Source organism: Convolutriloba macropyga, chromosome 1, assembly GCF_964194025.1.
Source record: "Convolutriloba macropyga chromosome 1, txConMacr16.3, whole genome shotgun sequence".
Classification (NCBI taxonomy): domain Eukaryota; kingdom Metazoa; phylum Xenacoelomorpha; order Acoela; family Convolutidae; genus Convolutriloba; species Convolutriloba macropyga.
The window spans coordinates 3,659,862-3,681,603 of record NC_134468.1 but is presented as its reverse complement, the minus strand read 5'-3'; the positions used below and the strand labels follow the sequence as shown (position 1 = coordinate 3,681,603).

Genomic DNA, 21,742 nt, shown 5'->3' with positions numbered 1-21,742 from the left:
AGCGTTTGCGCACCCATCAAGCTCTCTGAGAAACACGACATATGATTACAAGGAACTGAAGAACAACTTCCGACACTTGAATGTTCTCACTAACAGAACATTCAACTTGATGAAAGTAGGCATCATACTTGGACAAGATGCCTACGAAATTCATCGTCCGGTGGAGTATAAGATTAGAACATGAAGTGAGCTTTTCGCCGTCTTAACAGAATTGGGATGGGTAGTCAGTGGTCCCATGACAGGCAAGAAAAGTGAAAGTGTTTGTCATTTCGCCTCCACAGAAGATGTGAAAGTGGCAGCAAATATCCAATCATGGTGGGACATAGAAACTTATGCTTCCAAAATAATTATTGTCAGTCAATCAAAGAAAGAGCAGCAAGCTCAAAAGTTATTAGAGAGCACGACAAAGTTTGCAGGCGAGCGGTACGAAGTGCGCATGCTGTGGAGTGAACCAGAACCCAATTGTCCAAACAACTACGGCTTGGCCCTTGGTCAGCTCTACTCATTGAAAGGAAGACTCCAGAATGACCCAAATTTGAAAGAAATGTATCAACAGTCAATTGATGCAGATGTTGAAAAAGGATTCGTGAAGATCTTGAAGAAATCGGAAGTGAGAAGCACTTTCGGAAAGGAATGGTTTTTGCCGCACCATCCAGTACTAAAATCCAACAACCCGGGCAAAATCCGCCGTTTTTGCAACGCTGCAGCTAAGTAGAAAGAAGTATACCTAAATGACAAGCTATTGGCCGGACCCGATCCATTACATTGACTTATTGGAACAATATTCAGATTTCGAGAGGGACCAAAAGCCCTAACCTCAGATATTTAATCTATGTTTCTGCAAGTGCAAGTTTTTGAACAGGATAAAAGTTGCTTGAGATTCCTGTGGGGACCAATAATGAACGAACCTGTTCAAATATACGAGTACCAACGTCATGTTTTTGGAGCAAAGATTTCACCAACATGTGCCAACTACGCTCTGAAGCGAGTAGCGATTGATAACGAGGACGAATTCCCAATTGTAGCAAAAGCAATCCAAAACAACTTTTACAAGGACGATTTCATCAAGCCTGTCGAAACACCTGAAGACGCAATCAAGGTTTTCAAACAACTGCAACCTCTTCTCTCAAAACATGGATTTGAACTGAAGAACTGGATCACCAACAGCGACTAGGTAACAAACGCAATCCCAGGGGACTTAAGATCAATCAGCAACACAAAACAGTTTGAAGTAGAACCCATTAAGGAAAGTTCATCCGTGCTTGGGCTTCAGTGGACGATCACCGATGATAGTCTACAGGTTTGTAGAGGTACAAGCAAAGAAGTTGAGACCCCAATCACCCAAAGGAAGATCTATCTCTAGTTTCTTCAGTGTTTGATCATCTTGGACTGTTTGCACCACTCAGTGTTCATATGAGAGTACTTCTGAAGAGCATCTGGAAAAAAATGGAAAACATTGGGACAACTAAGTAGAACATAACGAAGAATTTCTGAAGTGGAAAGCGCAGCTTCCAGAAGTAGCATAAACCAGCAATGATAAAAGATACTTCGGCACAACCAAGGACAAATAAAAACTGAAAAATGAACACTTGTTTGCCGGCGCATTTGAAGACACAAAGTGCGCAGTGGCATACCTACGGTCAAAGCCCAAAGAATACTCAGCAGACTTAGCATTTATAATCGGAAAGTGCAGAGTCGCCGCACCGATGCAACACACTTTTCTATCACGCATGGAACTACAAGCAGCAGTGATGGCGGTGAGACTTAAAGAGCTTATACTGAAGGAAAACGAATCGAATATTAACAGTTCTAACTTTTGGACAGACTCCACTACTGTACTGCAATTGATTCACAGCTCCCGTAAGCAAGAAGTGTTTGTTGCAAACAGAGTAGCTGAGATTTTGGATACAGCTAATGTTTCACAGTGGAATCATGTGAGTGTTATTAACAATCCAGCTGACATCAGGACTCGAGCGATCAATGTTGACAAACTTAAGAAAACCGAATGGCTTACTAGGCTGGCCTAGTTGAAACAACCAGAGAACGAATGGCCTAAACAGGTAAATTTAACATTTGCTTCGGACGAACAAAACGACCAAATGGTCTTCTCAGCGAAGGCTGAGGAAAAGAAACCGATGATTCAGTGGGAACAATTCAGCAACTTCAATCGACTAGTAAATACTCTGGAATACGTGCAGCCAGTATTTAAAAAACACAAACCGGCAACAAAAACACTGAGTGTTGAAGAAAGAGAGTGTGCACAAGCAGGCATCTTCAGACTACAGCAGCAAAAAGAGTTTGCCGAAGAAATGAAATCTCTCATGTTTGAAGAGGAAATTCCAAAAAACAGCAAAACTATCCAGTTGTCACCATTCTTTGACCAGCAAGGACTCATTCGTGCCCAAGGCGGAATAGGTAAAAGTCAATTGAATTTCAAAACCAAGCATCAAATACTGTTACACTGGAAGCACCATGTAGTTGAATTATTGTTGCGAAATGAACATAAGAATAATCATCAAGAAGGTACTGAACACTTCAGAAACATAGTTCAGCAAAAATTCTGGATCCTAGGCATACGAAATGCCTTGAGATCGATCAAAAACAAATGCATTAGATGTCGAAAGGGAAGAGCCCAAACAAAGGCTCCAGTAATGGCAGATCTACCTGAGGAACAATTAGTCGCATCAACAGTGTTCTCGAATGAGGGCGTAGACTATTTCGGACCATTGACAGTAAAGATTGGTCAAAGAAACGAAAAGCGGTGGTGCTGTCTATTAACATGCCTTACTTAACGAGCGGTACATATAGAGATTGTACCAAAATTAGACACTGATAGTTCTCTGAACGCAATTATGCGATTCATTGTTTGAAAAGGCAAACCGGTCAAATGATTATTGATAACGGGACAAACTTCGTTGGAGCTGAAAAAGATTTGGCAGAGTATATAGCAGCATGGAACAAGGAGCAAACTGCAAAACATCTGATTTAACAAGGTATCAGATGGAAGTTCAACCCACCTGCAGCACCACATTTTAGAGGAGTGTGGGAACGATTGGTTAGGAGTTGCACGAAGGCAATGTACGCAGTGCTGGGCAATCGATCAGTCAGGGAAGACGTTTTGTCAACCACGATGTGTCTTGTTGAATAGGATCTATGCACCGGTCAGTTCTGATGCCACCGATTTAGAAGCTATTACTCTAAACCATTTCCAACTTGGCAACAAGAACCTTTGTTTGCCGTATTTACCGGGAACTGAGCAATTTGTTGATCATAGAAAGATCTTCCGACGAATACAAGATTACGCAGAACTCAACTGGGACAGATTCCGTAAAGAGTACTTGCCAACGTTGAACAGTCGAAAGAAATGACGGACCACAACGGACAGAAGTCTTCAGCAGGTTGATATTGGGTGGTTAGTGAAGACAGTGACAAACGCGGATATTACAATCTGGGTCGAATAACCGAAACCTTTGAAGGTTCCGACGGAGTGATTCGATTAGCGAAAATCCGAACGAAGGATGGATACTACAAGAGGCCAGCAGTGAGACTCGCTGCAGTACTACCAACTGGCGATGATATTTTCACGAAGGAAAACAGGGTCGGCAATGTTGGAGCTGAGCTTATTGAATAACAAAAATGCGTAGGAAGTGGAAATTCAGCGCAGATTCAAAACGGATCCAAATAAATGCGTAGAACAAAAACTATTACTGTGTTCTATTTTTATCCGGATAATCCAAACCCTTAGCAAAAAAACTGTGTACAGCAAATCAGAAACAGCCGCGTATGCCAGGTAAGCAGAAAAAAGTTGTTACCAAACTGAACAAAAAAAGAAAAGAACTCACAAGTTGTTTTGTCAGCCCAGCAACTCGAGCTAGCACATAAACTCAGCAATAAAATTGTTGAAATAATATAGTCTTGAGCAGTATATTCGTTACTGCGTGTTGCCAAAACCAAACACTTGAGCAGTATAATTGTTAAATTAAAACTGTGTCCTGATACAAAAATTTGTCTTGAGCAATATTCTATCCACTATTGTGTCTTGTGTCGAAAGCGTCTCAAACAGTGAATTCAATTGAATTCAATTTTTCTGTGTCCTGATTTGCAATCTTTAACTCGCTTCCCAGGCATATGTTTTTGCCTTTGATTTGTTTCATCAAAACGATTGAGCTGGTAAACCTATAGAGATCCCGTATAGTGTGATCTGTGGACCCAGTTCAGTTGATAAAAAAGCCAAAACTAAGTTAGTTAAAGTAGTTAATGCAACGGTAAGTACAGCAGAACGGATATACAGTTACAAAAGCAAACTGCATAAACGAAGTATCCGGAAAGATTTTGTAACCACTCAGATTGAACTAGGCGGTGTGAATCTTTGTGAAACAGGGGGAGAGCAGCTGTTACACTTTGGTTTCTGACACATTGGTTTAAGTGGCAGGAATGATATACTTACTGTTTATGTTACTTGGGTAATCCACCGATTTTCACGATTGCTTAATTGTATCAAAAGCTTTTAATTGATCGAGCATTATTGTTTGCATTGGTTTTCTTCTTTAGTTTTTCTGTTGGAACTTTGTAACCGTTCTCCTATTATTCATTTTGAGTTTGTCATCAGATTTTTGAAAGAAATATATTTTTATTTACTTCTTTTCCAAGAAGACGGGAAAAAATGGTGCAATTACGACCCTCGTTATATTAGGAATCAATTTAAATTTTCATAGTATTCAATTTGCGTAATTCCATCGACCGGATTATCCCAAAGGTTTCTTTAAGTTTACATAGGCAACATTTTAAAGCTATTACTCTCCCAAAAATCAATTTTTTGACTGGTTATTAAAGTGTTTGTGAAAAATTTTAATTGCAGATGAATCTTTTTTAATTGCAAGTTTGGGAGAATAATTATTGAAACATAATCAACTAACATCGATAGTGGGAGCTCAAATCTATTGCAGCCTGATTCCGTAGGCGATGAGCGAGTAGTAACTAAGTAACTAAATTCACTGAGGGGTTATTAGAGGCTATTATTTGCCATAAACACTATTAACCATAAACAAACAATTTAAAGTAAAAAGGTATACCACAATTTCGTCGCGCTTTTCATCTGGTTTTTAGTAGTGAACGGCCGCCACTTCAGCTGCTGACATTTGTGAATGAGGGCAATTTAAGTCACTTAAACCGAAAAAATCAAGCGTAGGTCTCTCGAAAATTCAAAGCGGTCAAGCAAAACTTCTGCATTAAAGATCAACACGCTAACTACAATTAAGTCAAACTCCGTGCTCGAGACCAATTAAAAATTCTGGTGACTCTCTTCCTTCTTGAAGTGTTTGGGATGCTGTGTAAAACTTTTTTGGTACGTTCAAACTGTAGCTCAAAGGTTGCTTTTTCACAAAATTTCACACCAGCCAATTTTGCTTTTGGTCAAATATCTTTGGGTTCTCGTGGTAGATATGTTTTTCACCAACTGTGGGTTTATGGTTTGATTTTCAGATACGGTAATTCACAAAACTAATATCATTTTTCCCAAGCTGTGGGTTCTTCCAGATATACATTGTTTCCAACAAATTTCGATATATTCTATCAGCCTTCATTCAATGCAAAAATAGAAACAAATTGCTTTAAACCAATAAGTGGAAGTAAAAATTTTCCGATATAGTTTAATCATCTTTACGAATTTTTCCACTGCTTAGCTTTAATCCACGTGCAATCATTTTGCAATGGCACTTGGTAGTTTTAAGTTACCTGTAAAATAGTTCAGTTTCTTTGATCTACGCAATATATCGCATCCTAAGATGACAGTTTGTACCGTCATAAGGGTACATTTCAATTTTAACATCTTTTCCGTTTGTGCCCCCCCCCCCCCCCAGCTTAGTGCGTGCATATTATTTACCCCCCCCCCCCCCCCACCCCCACGACGCACGTGCCATATTTTTACTATGAATGTAAATGGTTTACTATGTAATGACACGTGCCTGTTCCGCAACTGGGGGGCGCATAATGTATGGGGGGGGGGGGGCACAAACGGAAAAGATCCCATTTTTCTTTTGTAATTAATAGCTCAATAAAAAAGTGAGTTGGACGAAAATTTTAAATTTTCTCAATACAAAAATACGAACATTTCATGATAAGTTAAAGCAGATAGTTAGCTTTTACTCAAAGGGCGCATGTAACGAAACACAACAGGTAGACGACACTGCATATAATAGTAGTTAAGTCTCACAAATTTATAGTGGTTGTAACAGTAGCTGTAATTATTAATGGAATTGGGGTGGCTTTAACTAGACAGACAGATCAATCACTCTTCATTTCCATAATCACTATCAGCATCATTATCAACAACTAAATTCATTTGCACAATCTCCAAGAACTACTTAATAATACAATTCCAAATCAATTTATCTATACGTACTGCTGTATGAAAACAAACGCAATTTAAGTAAAAACATTTTTAAACTGAAGCATAGAACGAAAATTTTTCGCAACTTTAAGTTAATATTTAATCAACGACAAGTTTACGGTTTAAGTTGACAACGGGGTTTAAACACGAGAAGCCAGTATCCATATTTCCCCAGCCATTCCATCCCGTTCAACTTTTTAACTCATTTTTCCTTAAGGACCCTGGATGTTAATAATCCACACCCACTGTGTATTGTAACTAAAAGGCCATAATAGTGGGGGGGGGGGGGGGATTCAAAAAAGCACGTTATATTTCAATTCACTAATCAACTAATCAAGTCAGTTACTATCAGGGTAACAAGGTGGGTTCTGAGAGGAGTAAAGCCAATGAATTACAATACAAGTTCAAATACTTTCTGAAGCACTTGGAAACTGATTTATTTCTAGGTGCCGAATAATCACTTATAAATTGATGGTTTTACATTGTACTGCTCTGAGATAAGACATTAACAGAAGTGGTAGCGAATGAACAACTTTTAAACTTTTTTGAGTTTTTTTGAACCAAAAATTTGCTTTTCTAGTTTTTATGTTTTCACAAGAACGCACAAGGGAATTGTTTCTATTCAAACACAACGCACAAGTATTTACAGATTATATTTATGATCCAAAATAATCAAACAGTTGGACGTTTTAACAGTTGGACGTTTTAAGAGTTATCAAAAAATTTGGGTACTTTCCGTTACCACCCCGTCCCATCTTAGTCTTTGTATAATATTCGTGAGACCGAATAAGCCAAATTATAACTATTGCGATCGAACATCAATCTGGGTCAAATAAAGCGAAATTCCCATGAAAAATATGAATTCGTGACTTAAACTTTGGAACCCTTTCTGCAACTCCGAGATTTAAAAGTAGCAATTCGTCGTTAAATAATGTCGTCAAAACCATACACGCCTATAATTCACTCTGGCATAAAATCAAAATTTTGATATCTAATTTATGTGTTCAATTAAAGCGTCCAGCAGTTGGATCAAAACTAGTTTCTGACCATAATTTTCCACAAAAATACGTCCAGTTAATTAGATCTCTTCAGAGTTAATTTTCATTTAATGTTTATTGTGTCCCAGTGGTACACAGACTTCTGAAAGCCCCGCCAAACATGACTGCGTTAGACGTGCAAGCTGCGGACACTGGGAACGCCAGGTTGTTCACGTGCGCATCGTGGGTAGTTGTAGGCGAGTTCCTCGACTGTGGAAGAGGTATTGTCGAATGCGGTGCCCCAAAGTGTATAGGAGTGAAAAAGGTCGTGGGGTTCCTAGAAGTCCAGGAGGATTCTTCGGATGTGGCGGTTGTCTTTGAAGACTTCTGTTTGTGAACTGCTAGTTTGGACCTGTTGTGGTGGTGGTGGTATCCACCGAACTAAAACAACAAACATAACCGACTAACGTCGGGCGAATCGCTCTCAAACAACCGTCAAGCGGTTGGATTCGCTAGGAGCCAGCTAGTAACTCCCGAAGCGAATTCTAAAGAATCTTCTAGAAAAAAACGATCAAGAGAAATGGATCCATTCTGCCCCCTCTCCCCCAATGTTTTATTGTGCACTTACAAATTATTTATTGTTGTATAGCAGGTTACTGTGTACGTGCACCTGGGTGTGGAAAAGATGTATGTCAACTGAGCTGGTGGGGGGGGGGGGGGGGGCAGAATAAATCCCACGTTTATAATAATTGCTTCAAACTTCGTTCGAGAGCAATTAAAGATGACTCGGATCTATTCTGTTTCGCCCCCCCCCCCAGTGTTTTTTATGACCCCCAGTTACAAATTATATGTTGTTATATAGCACGTTACTACGTAAGAAAATAGCACGTGCGCCTGAGGGGTCATAAAAAATTTATGCTCACTAAGCTGGGGGGGGGGGGGGCGAAACAGACTAGATCCGATGACTCTACCTCTAAACTAATTAACACTGAAGGTATAACCATCCAGACCTTTCAACGTTTACGTATCTAACAATGATGCAAAGGGAACTTGTTATTAGCGGTAGGGTTCAATGCTCAACATTCTATAAAGTGGGGAGGTGGAGCGGGATGTCAAACTCTTAGAACCGCCTACACACCGTAAATTTATAGTTCCTCAACAGTGCCGATTGGTCGCATACTTACAGCCTAGTAAAGCTCGAAGAGAACTATCTGCTTAGCCCTTTAATTCCGAGCCTCTGTCGTGGAAGCCAAGTAGTCGGTTGGAGAAATTAGTAACTATTGAAACGGTTTTATTAAATCATAGCTTAGCTACCGAATCAAATCGTTGTTACTATCACGTGTGTTTATTTCCATTTTCAACATTGTCAATGTTTTTTGCGGCACGTTTTTAAAGGAACGATCTTGTTGGTAACAGCCTCCGTCTTTTACATGTTTATCCCGTTTTTGAGGACGAAAACTCAAATTGTCAGACAAAAAACAATCAGACGAAAAGTCTGCATTACGAAAAATCGCACAAGAGACCAGCAGGAATAACATAATTACTGCAAAATTCTTTTGAAGGCATTTAATCGTCATTATGACGATAGTCTCTGCACCGTATACACGGCGGCACTTCTTTAAGATTTTCAGCCAATTCGGCTTCTAACTTACGGTTAAAACTGTCAGTTGAAACTCATTTACGAATTGTACAACCTCGAAAAAATATTTAATTCTTGACAGAAACTACATAGCAATCAGTGAAAGAATATCACATTAGCCAACTGACAAAAAGTTCATGAAAAATGGCGTTATAATAAGAAATCATCGATTTCATATTCAGCAGTTGAAGGCATTAGTCAAACACAATTCCTGAAGATAAGACAAAAATCCTCGCTCTAATAACGTGATACAATCGTTCACTGAAACCATCACTGTGCCTTGCCCATGTGTGTTTATTTGCAATGCTTCATAGTTATCGTTGGCAGTGATCAATTACATAACAGGCCTTAATCCCCAATTTATGGCCATCAGTTCAGCTTACATGTTAGTTTAACATCAACCCACCCGTCTGCTGCAAGGAGTGAACTAATTTTATCATAAATATTGAAAGACAAAACATATGACGTAATGAGAGTGCAGCAGAGAACTTGAAGTTGTTTCCTTTTCATCCACCCCTCCTCCTCCCTCACTCCCTCCCACCCCACCCCCCCCCCCCCCCTCCCGAGGGTAAACTTTACTATCTACAACTGCTATTTTACACCCTTATAGTGCCATATAGTTATAATGGCTTCTCTCACTTATGAAAGGCCGCAAAACTAAGTGGAGCGAAACCCTTATTATTTATGATATAGACACCAGTAATGCATAAAACACGCATTTATTTGTTTAGACATGCAAATGAAAACAATTTTTTCCACGGAGAAAGGCGATAGTTTTGAAAATTTTCAATAAATTGGTCCATTTAATGCAGAAGAACGGAAACCCCGAATAATTGAATTTGCAATTACGTATGTAAAAAATGTGAAAACCACAGGACCGCAAAATCTCTAATTAGCCGACATCCGACAAAAATTTAAAGTTAGGACCTTTTCCGTACAATTTTGACAAATAATTTTCTACCACAAGCGGGCTTGATTTGATGTGTTTGTTAGGACTGGTTATTGTAAATAAAATTCCCCATGGTGATATGGAGAATAATGACTAATAGTGTGGTTGACCAAAAATACAAAATATTTTTGTACTGGTTGAGCAAAAATATTTCCTAACTCAAATCTCTAGGTTTGCAGGCCTATGGGCTCAAAAAATATATTAAAGTTAAAAATTCACTCCGTAAGACTATTAGACCAAAACTCATCCAATTCATGTAAAATCGAGTAGAGACGAAAAAAATTAATGTTCCATTTTATTTGTGAGCAATTTGGTGTAAAATATATTTAAGTTAAATAGTTTTAACCAACTCGCATTTGAATAATGAAAGCATTAAAAATTTGTATTCCGGAAAAAAAACGACATTTCAACTACCATAGCTATAAAGTCTACATTCAGAAATAATACATTCATGTTTTAATGGAACTTTTAATTGAGGTATCGCGAAGAAAACTTGCGCTCTTAATTTCTGGAGCTGACGCTTGTTATCCCAACTGAAAACCCATTTATTCACAATTGCCATTTGGTCAAATTGGTCCTCGACTTTTTGTTCCACTTTTCCTTGGTTTAAATTAGGATGTGTTCTAAAAAGGGACAAAGATGGAATAGAGATAGAGAGGGGATAGGTAAAGCAGCATTATCAGATACAATACTTTACTACACAATAAAATACAACTCCCTCCATTCAAACATTCAGCCTTCAAACAGAGCTTACTGATTACGTAACCTCAAGCAGGGGATATGCTTGTTTGTGTGTACAAGGTACTGGTTGTGTACTATCTTCCGTATAAGGGGAAGTCGATAAGTGAGCCCAAAATATATTAGGAAACAACTCGCAAAACTTGCAGTGGCAGGAATCAAAAAGTTGCGTCAAAGCCGTGAAGGTTAAGCAACGCTTGCGGAGAGTGGAAGGGGAGGGGTGGGGTTAACTCTTGCAAAGGATAATTGGGGGGTTGAAGTTGAGGTGATCCAGCCTGACTTTAGAAGTCACTGCGTGTAACAGCAGTTAACTAAGCTACCTTTTATGGTAACATTATTAAGTACGAGGAAGAAAGAGGGTTGTTCAGCAGATAACAATGAAGTGTTAAACCTCCTTCGGGGCTTCCACTATTTCTGACTTTCCGTTTTCCATCCAAAATTTAAGAACCTCACTTTCTATCGACACAAGAGAGGAAAGGGGTTAGGGGCCAAGGAGGCAAATGGGGTTGGGTAGAGGGGTACCCCAAAAGGAGGTCTGAAGGAAAGAGGGACGGATGACAGGGTTGAGGAGGGGGGCAGGGGGGGGGGGAATGGTGACGGGCAACTTGTAAGGCATCATTTTCAGATTTGGTTCAAAGATAATTCCATTCCTCAATTTGATCTTGTTTAACAATGCCTTTAATTACACCTTTTACAATGCAAGTTAGCTAACAGTAGAGATGAGGCGAACATTACATTTGCAAATGAAATTATGAAAAATGAAACAATTTTGCAGCTTACAGCAGCAGAAACAGCAATAAATGAAGGGAGGGAGGGGGATTTAATACATGAATGAAGCATACACGCACAAAAATAAGGTTAAAAATAAGTGAAAGGGAACTAGAACACGTTTTGGAGCCATGACTGATTAAATCTCTCATTTGAAGCTTATCAATTGCAGTGAGCATATGTTTGTTACTTCCAGTTTCTTTCAAGACACAAAAGCTCAAGTGCAAAACGCGCACAAGTCAAAATAGTACTTGTTATAGCTACGTGTACTGATTACGGCATCAAAAATGAAGGATGGTTTAAAACTATGTCCTCCTCTTTCAGACATAAATAAACAAAGCAAAACAAACAGGCAGAGAGAGAGAGAGAGAAAACGGAGATGAGATTTTGTAAATAATATTTATGATCAACAGCAATGGCAATATCAGCATGTGAACAAACAAGTTAAAAAACATGTGAAAAGTGCAATTTTCCTTAACATTTAATAATATTCGAACTATTATTACTCAAACAGACAACAAGATGTGAACTTAATTGCAGATCATGATTCTATTTATATCAAATGTTTTGTATCAAATGTTATGCACAGCTCTCAATTTTGATTTCAATTTTCTGAGAAAATGATCATACAGACAACATCGGCAAAAAGCCCGGTATGATTTGCTTAACAAAAATCTAAAAAATTTCGCATAACAAGCAAGCACAATCTTTCAATAGATTGGTAAAAACGCTCCTAAAAATGATTTAAAATGCTAATCACTTCCGCTCTCATCTCTTCTGATTTGTGAAACTTTTAGTTCCCAAAACATCGATCTATTTTCTGATTCTTTGTGACAGAGAAATGTCTTTCTTTCAAAGAAATGTCTTACTTCAAAGCCGCCTTCGACAGCGTGGATCGAAAATGCATCTGGCGTATCTGTGAGAACCTTGGACTACCAGACACACTCCTCAACGTGCTACGAATGCTATACGCAGAGACCTACAGCCAAGTCCGAGTATACGGCACCCTGTCCCGCCAATTCAGTATCCTCAGCGGTGTCAGGCAAGGCTCGATCCTGGCCCCCTTCCTATTCAACCTCGCAATCGACTGGATAATGGAAGAAGCCCTCCGCAATGACAACGTAGGCGTGTCTCTGGATGACACGATAATTGCCGACCTCGATTTTGCAGACGACATCTGTCTAATGGATGATAATGGAAACGACGCCCAGAGGCTACTCGACAACGTAGCCAGAAATGCAGCGGCAGTCGGCCTCTACCTGAACGTCGGCAAAACCAAATTCTGCTCCCAGGACATCAATCAGAAATTCCACGTCTACGGCGAAGAACTGGAACGTGTTAAGACTTCACCTATCTTGGAAGTAAAATACAGCTCGACGGCAACGTAACATCTGAAATCAAGGCCAGGATAGGCAAAGCTGCAGGTAGTTTCAAAAACCTTAAGAACATCTGGAACCAGAGAAGCATCCCTCAGCTTGTAAAAGTAAAGATTTACAAGGCATGCGTACGAAGTGTACTCTTGTATGGTTGCGAGAGCTGGCCAGCAAAAAATTCTGATATAAACAGTTTGCAATCCTTCGAAAATCGATGTCTTCGACGTATTCTCCACAAAGGACAGGACCTCCCCGCTGAAAGTATCACCACCATTGCAAAATGTGATTCCCTTGCCACGACGATCCAAACAAGACGCTTGCGATGGCTAGGGCATGTCCTCCGAATGAATCCGTCCGAAATTCCAAACGCAGCGCTCGAATTCGAAAAGGGCGATAACTGGAAGAGACCCCCAGGCGGCATACGCAAGACCTGGCGAAGAATCGTTCGTGACGAAGTAAAGAAGCATATCAAACCACCGAAAATGTCAGCGAAGAAATGGGAGACTGAATGGTTCGACCTGTGCAAGGAAACAGCCCAGAACAGAAAGCAATGGAGAGGTCTTATTCGGGACCAAAATGTGGCGGGATAAGGGCAGCACTGCCCGTGAGCCCTATCTGGAGATGGAGACACACACACACACACACACACAAACACACACACACACACACAAACACACACACACACGCACACACACACATACACACACACACACAAACATAAACACAAACACACACACAAACACACACAAACACAAACACACACGCACACACACACACATACACACAAACACAAACACACACACACACACACGCGCGCACACACACACACACGCGCACACACACACACACGCGCGCACACACACACACAAAAACACACGCACACACACACACATACACACACACAACCAGTAATCTGGCATCTAATATGTCTCCCTTTTGATTTATTGAACATCATATTTTAAACCATTTCTATATGGAATCAGTAAAAGATGAACGTTTGTTATACGTGATAAAAACAGTTCAGGTCGTTAGTGCCCTCACTTGATTATTTCATTTCATTTCGGTTTGAAGCCTTAAAAACGCTAATAGGAGCAAATTGAACAGCTAAAAATAGTGAAAAAACTAAAAAACGATGTGATCAATCAGTGAATGGAATCAACATTTTTTCGACCGATAAGCTAAACAGCTACTCTAAGAGAGCTACTACAAGTTTCTCAAGCTATGACCAGCAACAAAAGAATATATAAACCGAATAACGTCGGATGAATTCTCTCGAACGACAGGCGGGGCAATTTAATTCAGAAATTTTTTTGCAAACATGAGTGCAAAAAAGGAGTCCGACCAAGGAGGGTTTCGATCCCCCCAACCTCCAGTAGAATACATACAATCACTATCCGCTCGGCCATCATCACCTAATGCTATACAATCACTTTTGTTTTCGCAACAGACAACTGAAAAGGAGCAATTTAGTGAACGCAAGAAGTAAAGCATGAAAATATTACCCAAAAAGTGAAACGGAAAGAATGTTCTAGAACAAAACGACCAAGCAAAAATCTTGCATAAAGACACAAACGTTTCAAATAAATGCTTCCAATTCGTTCGAGAGCAATTAATCATTTTGAGTGTTAAGTAGTTCCGAACCAATTCCTCGGAATTCAGCTTCTGTTTGCAGCTTTTCGAGCAAAGAGCCCTAGAAAAGAGCCCTACTCACCTCTGATAGAACTTCTTCGCGGTGATACGCTAAGAATTCAAACGAAAATCTTTAATAAAAGAACGAACGATAGCTACAACATAGCCGAAAGATTTCCGAATAGTAGGCATCATTGACCCCATTGCCGACATATAGATTGGGATCTTTTCGTTTGTGCCCCCTAGTACTTTATGCAACATCCAGTTACAGAGCACGTGCAAATCATTATATAAAAATATGGCACTTGCGTAGGGGGCGCAAATACTATGCACCCTACTAAACTTACTTGGGGGCACAAACGGAAAAGATTCTTAGATCGAAACAGATAAGGCAAAAAAGCAAAAGAATGACGGCCTATTTTTTAAAAAGCTTTCTACTATTGTGCGTAGCTATAGTCAGAATTCACTATTACAATCAATACTTCTTCTAAGTTGAAGGCTATGACGCTGATTACCAATGCCAACTAGCAGTTGCTCTAACGAGGTTTGACAACCTGTAACAACAAATAGACTTTCTCAAACCTATTTATGTCAAAAAAGACTAAGTTTTATATGATCTCACTTTGACAAAAACTGAAACTCATGTTGAGGGATGAGCGGGGGTGATGAGTTAAAGGGGGAGGGTGAAACTCTTAAGAACCAACCTTCATATCATGAAATTATGTCTTTTAAACAGCTTCGGCGATTCGCATAATTAGAGACTAGTGAGCCAGCCCTTAGGCTCTAAGAGAATTTAATGCCCTCAGCGCTTGACCCGTTCATCCCGTTTATGAGGCCGAACAGTCAAAAACGTAATAAAAATTGTTCAAGCAAAAAATTGCATTAAAAAGACCGCAGGACTAATACAATCCCAAATTTCGTTAGGGAGCCAATAATGATAACAACCTAATGCACTATTAATGAATGGACTTTATCGTTTTGTCTCGTGTTGATTTTACTTTTCAGAATGATGCATAAATGTATTGAACGAATTCGAAACTTAGTTAAGCGAGAGGTCAGAAGTCAAGTGTGAAAAAAGTGAAATGTCACAATCACGTCTTCCCTTTGACATTGAATTTTCATATAAAACATTTGAAGGAAAAACCTAGAACGAAAAAGGTCAGAAAAAGGTCCGATTTAAATCTATCGATAGGTTACGCATTGATCTCTTCAAAAATCTAAACAGCCCAAATTTGAAAAAAAAACAATTGGGCATTCAATTGAGGATTGAAATAATTTCACACTTGAACGTTTCCGAGGAATTCATGAATTTGTTATCAGAACTTCAGCCAACATATGGCAGGATTTATAAAGCCATAAATCGCTCAAGAGAAACGATCCTCACTTTTCAGGAGTTCATTCAATCGAATTGGCACAACATTCCACTATTCACAGACACGTACGAACAACCGGATCTAACATGAAAGACCACACAAACATGTACGCAAGACAGCATTATCTACTCATGCTTACCATAGCCCACAAAATTATCAGCAACTCAACAGCGGCTTAATTCCAAGGTTAATTTTTGCACGCTTAATTTGATAACCGACCTCTCAGATCGTTTAGCTTCAAAGCACGATTTACAACAACTAATACAATTGAGTTGCTTCTAGATAATTTATAATGTTTTGTCTCATTACACCCTTGAGAATGTATAACTGTGCCAAACGACCACAAATTTTGTTCACTCTCTCAACTAAAAATAGAAGTTCAGGTTGACTAAGCAAAGAAGTATTAAAAAAATTTGAAAACTAAGCAAGCAGAAACAAAGCAGCAGAATCAATTAGAATTATTGGCAACGCAAAAATATTAAAAACCCCATAAAACATAGAACATAAAACGGCAAATATTTGCGGCAAAAAATTTAGGGACGGTGCAAAAATAGAAGAGAAAATTTAATCTGTGCAAGAACTGTTTTCTGAACAAAGCATGAAATTTCGGACCTTAGAGCTCAATGTAAATGTAAGACAAACAATTTTTACTTATTTTATCATATGTCTAGAGCGGGCCAAAGCAAAACAAAGATAGGTGAACCGCCAAAAAGACCATAGAAAAGCGCATTCAAAACAAATCAAGAAAATAAACTGCAGTCACCTGGATTGCAAAGCGGATTGCCAAGTAGCCCACAGAGCCTCGCAAGAAATTTTGAAAAAAGTATACCTCTATCAGTTAAAAACGCAAACTGCTTTACTAAAATAAGCTTTCCATTTGGTTATTTTGAGTGTTACTATCCTTTCCGCAGCTAAAAGTGATGCCGAGCAATAGTAATAACGAGAACTAACGCTTACCTTATAGGAAGGCGAATCGACTTTGCTCCTTGAGTTATGACGAAGACTAGTGGAACAGGTGTTGAAACTACTCTTGGAAAGATAGTTCTGTCTGAAAGAAATGTTTCTATTGCTATTGCTGGCTCCTTTCTGGTTGTTCTCTTGATCGTATTTGCTACTGAAAAGTCCCTCGTTGCTGGGCCATGGCTGAAAATTAATTGTCATCATTTGGTCCTTGTCTGAGCTGACCATGTTTCCGTTACCGTCAAAAAGGACAGGAATCTGGTTTTGAACCTTGTCCATGGGTAGCTCTTTAAACACGGCTGATTGCTGTTTTACACATTCGTCAATTGCATGTCGTTCAACGCCAAAATCTGATCCATACGCCGAATCGTTGGATTCCGTACGTTCGGTTACCTCAGTGTAGGAAATGTTTCCACTGTATTTAGGTGGGGTTTCGCTTGGATTGATAATGTCCTGTTGGCTTGCTACTGCATCCGCGATCTGTTCCTCCATATGGGACAAACTGTCACGTCCGTCATCGTCGTCGCTTGCGACGTTTGATTTGGAATCGGCGTCGGATGCCTGATGAGATATGAATTTATGGGGAAGCTGGTGCAGAAACCCGGGAATCGATTGGTCTGTCTGGGACCCACTATCATCTTTCGCGGCGGAATCTGAGAGTCCTCTTGTAAGTGACTTGTTTCTGGTACCGTTGATGTTTAAAATGACGTCATAAGCGTCAGTCTGAGTGACTACTGCAGTGTCTGTGTACATGTGTGAGTTGTTTGTGTTTTGTGAGTGTCCTGAGGAACGCCCTCTGGTGTTTGAGGTGGGAGGAGAGGGAGCAGCAGAACCAGAAGAGATAGGAAGGGGATGCTGAGAAGGAGAGAAGTAAGAGTGCAAAGAGGCAGTTTGTTCCTGAGATTGTTTCTGAAACAACAACGAGAACCATTACACTTGCACCATTAAGTTCGAACAACTTTTTGCTCCGAGGGTTTCCAATTATAATTATATTTGCTTTGAAATTGAAGAATTAATCAGATAAAATTAATGAATTTCCGTGTTTCGCATATTTTTGCCTGAACTTAAAGGGAAATCTAGATTTTTAAAATCCTCAGATCTTCAACAAAAACGAATTTAAAAATCCTTTGTGTAAGTATTTTATTGTGCAAGGGGATTGACTGATACCATTCTACTCTTCCCCCGATGAATATCTAGAGGGCGGAAGGTCAAAAGCCAGGCAAGCATCGAATTCCTTCTCTCATATGAGGTCGCAATACAAATTTTTCAAGGACACAAAATTTTGTCAGTCTGTCAAAATAACCATCGGATTATAAAGCTATTTCAAATCCTTATTTCGTATCTATAAATATGAACTGAATCTTTATTCAATTTAACGGCGAAAATAAATGGCACTTCTGGAGCGGTTAGCCTGGAGCTTTGAAACTTGCCCGATTTCTCATCGATCCTAATTTAAAATTGCAACATAACCAAACCTCAACTGACGTTACAACTAGTGCTTATTCAGCATAGCATGAGCATAAATTTAGAAATTTTTAAACTTCCGATGAAAAATTAAACTCCTATTCATATTAAAAAGATATCAATGGAATCTATAAGATCAATGCCGCCGAATTGTTCATTAATTTTATTAACATTTGCTGCCTAAATTCTGCTTAACTTCAATTTTGAAGCACTCATTTGAAGAGAATTAGTCCGTTTGCTTTTCATCTCTCCCAAATTTGCAAAAGTACTCCATTTTAAAACAGCTGTTGAAAACAATCAACAATTCAAACTACCGGGAAAATGTTTTTTTTTCTGTTTGCTTTCTTTAAGCATCGAATTAATTATTCAGCAGCATCCCTAGAGCCACTTTCTATTTAAAGATTATTTCATCCACGAGTGTACCAATTTTAATCTTTTGTTCAATTTTTCCTGCTTCCTTAATTCACGGCCATCGAAGTAAATTAAATGCTTTGATAACTCTGCGCATTGAGAGCAAACAAAAAAGCATGGAAATTTTTTGCTTGATCAGAGAAAATGCTCACCAATTCCATAGAAACTTACTAAGGAAGCACAGTTGACTGCTTTCAAGTTCACGAATGTCATATAAATTAGAACCAAGCTTAATTTTTTCTCTGACCCACTTCAGTGGGGGAGGAACTAAATACTCAAATGGGTTTTTTGTTCAGACAATTTTGGCCGATCGATATAATCATCGTAGAGAGTTGTGAGTGGTATCATTAAAAGCCCGTCTAGCGTAGAATATGGAATTAAAAAGATTTTTTCGATTTTCGTTTTTTATAGGGAGTTATTGAGGTTTGAAGTTTTGTGAATATTAGACGTAATTCAGCTCTTTTTATTCACAATTTCGGTATTTTTGTATAATTTTTCGTCAATTTTGCTAAAATATGAAAAAATTGTTAATTGTAATGTTTTTTATTTTATCTCATAAGATAGGGGAGGGTTGCTGAATTGTTCCATCCGCATTCTTTGTCTAGAATTTATGCTAAATTTTTCAAAATTCCTACTTTCTTCGTCATAAATGGGACCAAAATTGCTTTTTTTAGCCCACTTGCTTCAAATTTGCTGGAAGTAGACACATTAATATGGCGCCCATATTCTTCTTAAGCTCAAAATCGGGCTAGGTGTATTCCCACTGGCTTTAAGAGTCTTCTGAAATTATAATTTTGCCAATTTTTTCAAACATAAACCCGATAATTGTACAAAATGCACTATTTATTTTTAACACTGAAAAATTTTGTATAAAAAACTATCTATTTCGCAACCATTTAAACAATTGAGTGTTTCGTTAGACGCGCCAAAATATCTGGGCTTATCTTGATCTCACCATGGACCCTGACGATAAATAAATTTAGATTTTAATGGGGCCAGAACTTTCTTTAAAAATATTTCCGCCATGTAAAAGTTTTTTATGTAAATTACTCACAAGAATTTCAAATCAGGGCTCAATTATTGACAGATAATATGTACAATAAACAAGTCCCAGCGAGATTATATTATGGTCTCAGAGTTAAGCTGGTGGTTTTTATGAATATGACCAATTGCTTTTGTGAAAATTTCATGGACTTCTTGAGTTTTGTTTTCATTTATTATACTTTATGTAGCCCAATAAATGAGTGTCCCCATTAAAAGATCCAGTTAGCTTTGTATCAGGTCTAAATGATACTGTACAATTCTTTCAGTTATTATCTAATGTCTGCTATCACTTTGAATATATTTGTTTTACTACCCGTTTTCAAGTTTTTTTTATTTTTGAGCATAATTGCATTTTTTATGAGCTATTTTGTTTCCTTGTCGAATTATCACATTATTCCTAAGTCCAATTGAAGTAAAGCATAGTAGAGAAAAAGCACAATTTGGAAAAACTTGTATCTGGATATGTTTTTGTTGAATAATTTTATGCTTTTTGTCTGAGACACATTTATCTCGCAAAATTTTTAGATTTTTTTTGTTTCTGCCTATGTTTCCCTGTTTTTTATTGTTGTAGTACATATACCTGATAACGAGAGGTCTGAATTGCTTCCCCAGGGAGGATAACTTAACTTAGTTAATTTCAGTTTATAGCCGTTTGTTTTATTGACTTTCAATATAAGTTTAAAAAAAGATTATCTCCTTTTTGTCTCCCCTGAAAAACAACATCCTTTTCGCTTTCATTTTTGTCACCAAGTAGCTCAATCTCACTAATTAAAAGTCTTAAATACTTTTGTTAATTCAAATAATATCTTCGCGCTTGGTTATATGTTGTGACTGATTGCTTCGACCATTCAGTTTCATAAGTTTTCCAGATTTCTGTACTGTTCAATTTTTGAGATTCTTTTTGTTGTCATGTCTACGTAGTCCTTTAAAAAGGAAGACTCGATGATGTTAAGATGAGCACAAAGTTATGATTTACAGTTGTTGCAGGTAACATATTATAATTATAGTGCTTTGAACAGTGTGATGTAAAACTGTTTGAAGTTTCGGCTTCTTTTGGTATTTGTTGTTATTTTGTGGGGTCGTGACTTAGTCTCATTATTAAAAGGCCCAATTGGTTTCCTGAAGTGTTCCAAATAAATCCATCGCTTCTTATTGAAATCTTTAGTTTGTCATGACTTTTGAAAGTTTGTATTCAAAAACGTAATTAGGTTTTTGAGCTTCGTCTTTTTTAAATAGTTTTCGGTCGATTTGCGGCTCCTTCTCTGTAAACACAGGTCACAATCCACTTCCAGTGAGCAATAATTTTATCTTTACGACGGTTTTAGCTTTAAATATTTGTTTTTGGCTTTGTTGCTATTGTTACTATCGATTTCATAAAATGTTGGCGATTTTTTATTTATTTGTTCATTTTAAAGGATTTTTGTTTTCTTTTTAATTTATAACAATAATCGTAAGTCCCGTTGGCTTTGAAAGTTTGCGCAATTGAAGACTGGACAATGACAAGTCTCAATTGCTTCTTATGGAGATATAAATTAACATTTAGTGATTTCAGTTGATATCTAATTACATTGATAACTGAAATTAATTGTTTTCATAAACAGAAACGTATTTTTGAACTTCGCACTTCTTTTTTGTGGACCTGTTAACAAGTTGCATTGAGGACAGGTCCCGCATCGTTTTAAATGGAGTATAGTTTATATTTGTTTGTTTAGGTTTTATCTGACGCAATTTTGGTTTTGTTATGATTTTTTTATTACCGACATCGAGATTTGGTCAAAAATATTGTTTGTTCTTTTTATTGTCCTTTCTAGTAGCTATTATCCACAACTTTTATCGGCTCTCCACCGTGGTATTAATGTATTCCATTGGTTGTTAATTGAACGATAAGTATAATTTTGAAAGTTTTCTATCTCTTCATCATTTGGTAGCCAATTAAGTCAAGAATGTGGATGAGCGGGATCGGAACATTATGTGCGTGCGCACATTAACGCGCCTCCTTGTTATATTTTATCCTTAACTATGAAAAATA

General features: G+C 38.2%; 2 protein-coding genes across 3 annotated transcripts in view; one reads left to right on the top strand and one right to left on the bottom strand.

Annotated features, from left to right (window-relative positions):
- Positions 1 to 21,742, top strand: part of LOC142358615 (uncharacterized) — a 143,397-nt gene that overhangs the window by 14,679 nt on the left and 106,976 nt on the right. The window lies entirely within an intron of this gene.
- Positions 7,360 to 21,742, bottom strand: part of LOC142358601 (uncharacterized) — a 70,311-nt gene continuing 55,928 nt past the window's right edge. The window contains exons 6-7 of one of the 2 annotated variants that reach the window (XM_075410052.1): positions 16,792 to 17,703; positions 7,360 to 7,806 (exon numbers count right to left, since the gene is read on the bottom strand). In XM_075410052.1, the coding sequence (XP_075266167.1) occupies positions 7,501 to 7,806; positions 16,792 to 17,703 (1,218 nt within the window). In that variant the 3' untranslated portion in view covers positions 7,360 to 7,500. The remainder of the gene's footprint in view (positions 7,807 to 16,791; positions 17,704 to 21,742) is intronic. The other variant, XM_075410044.1, reaches the window with a different exon arrangement.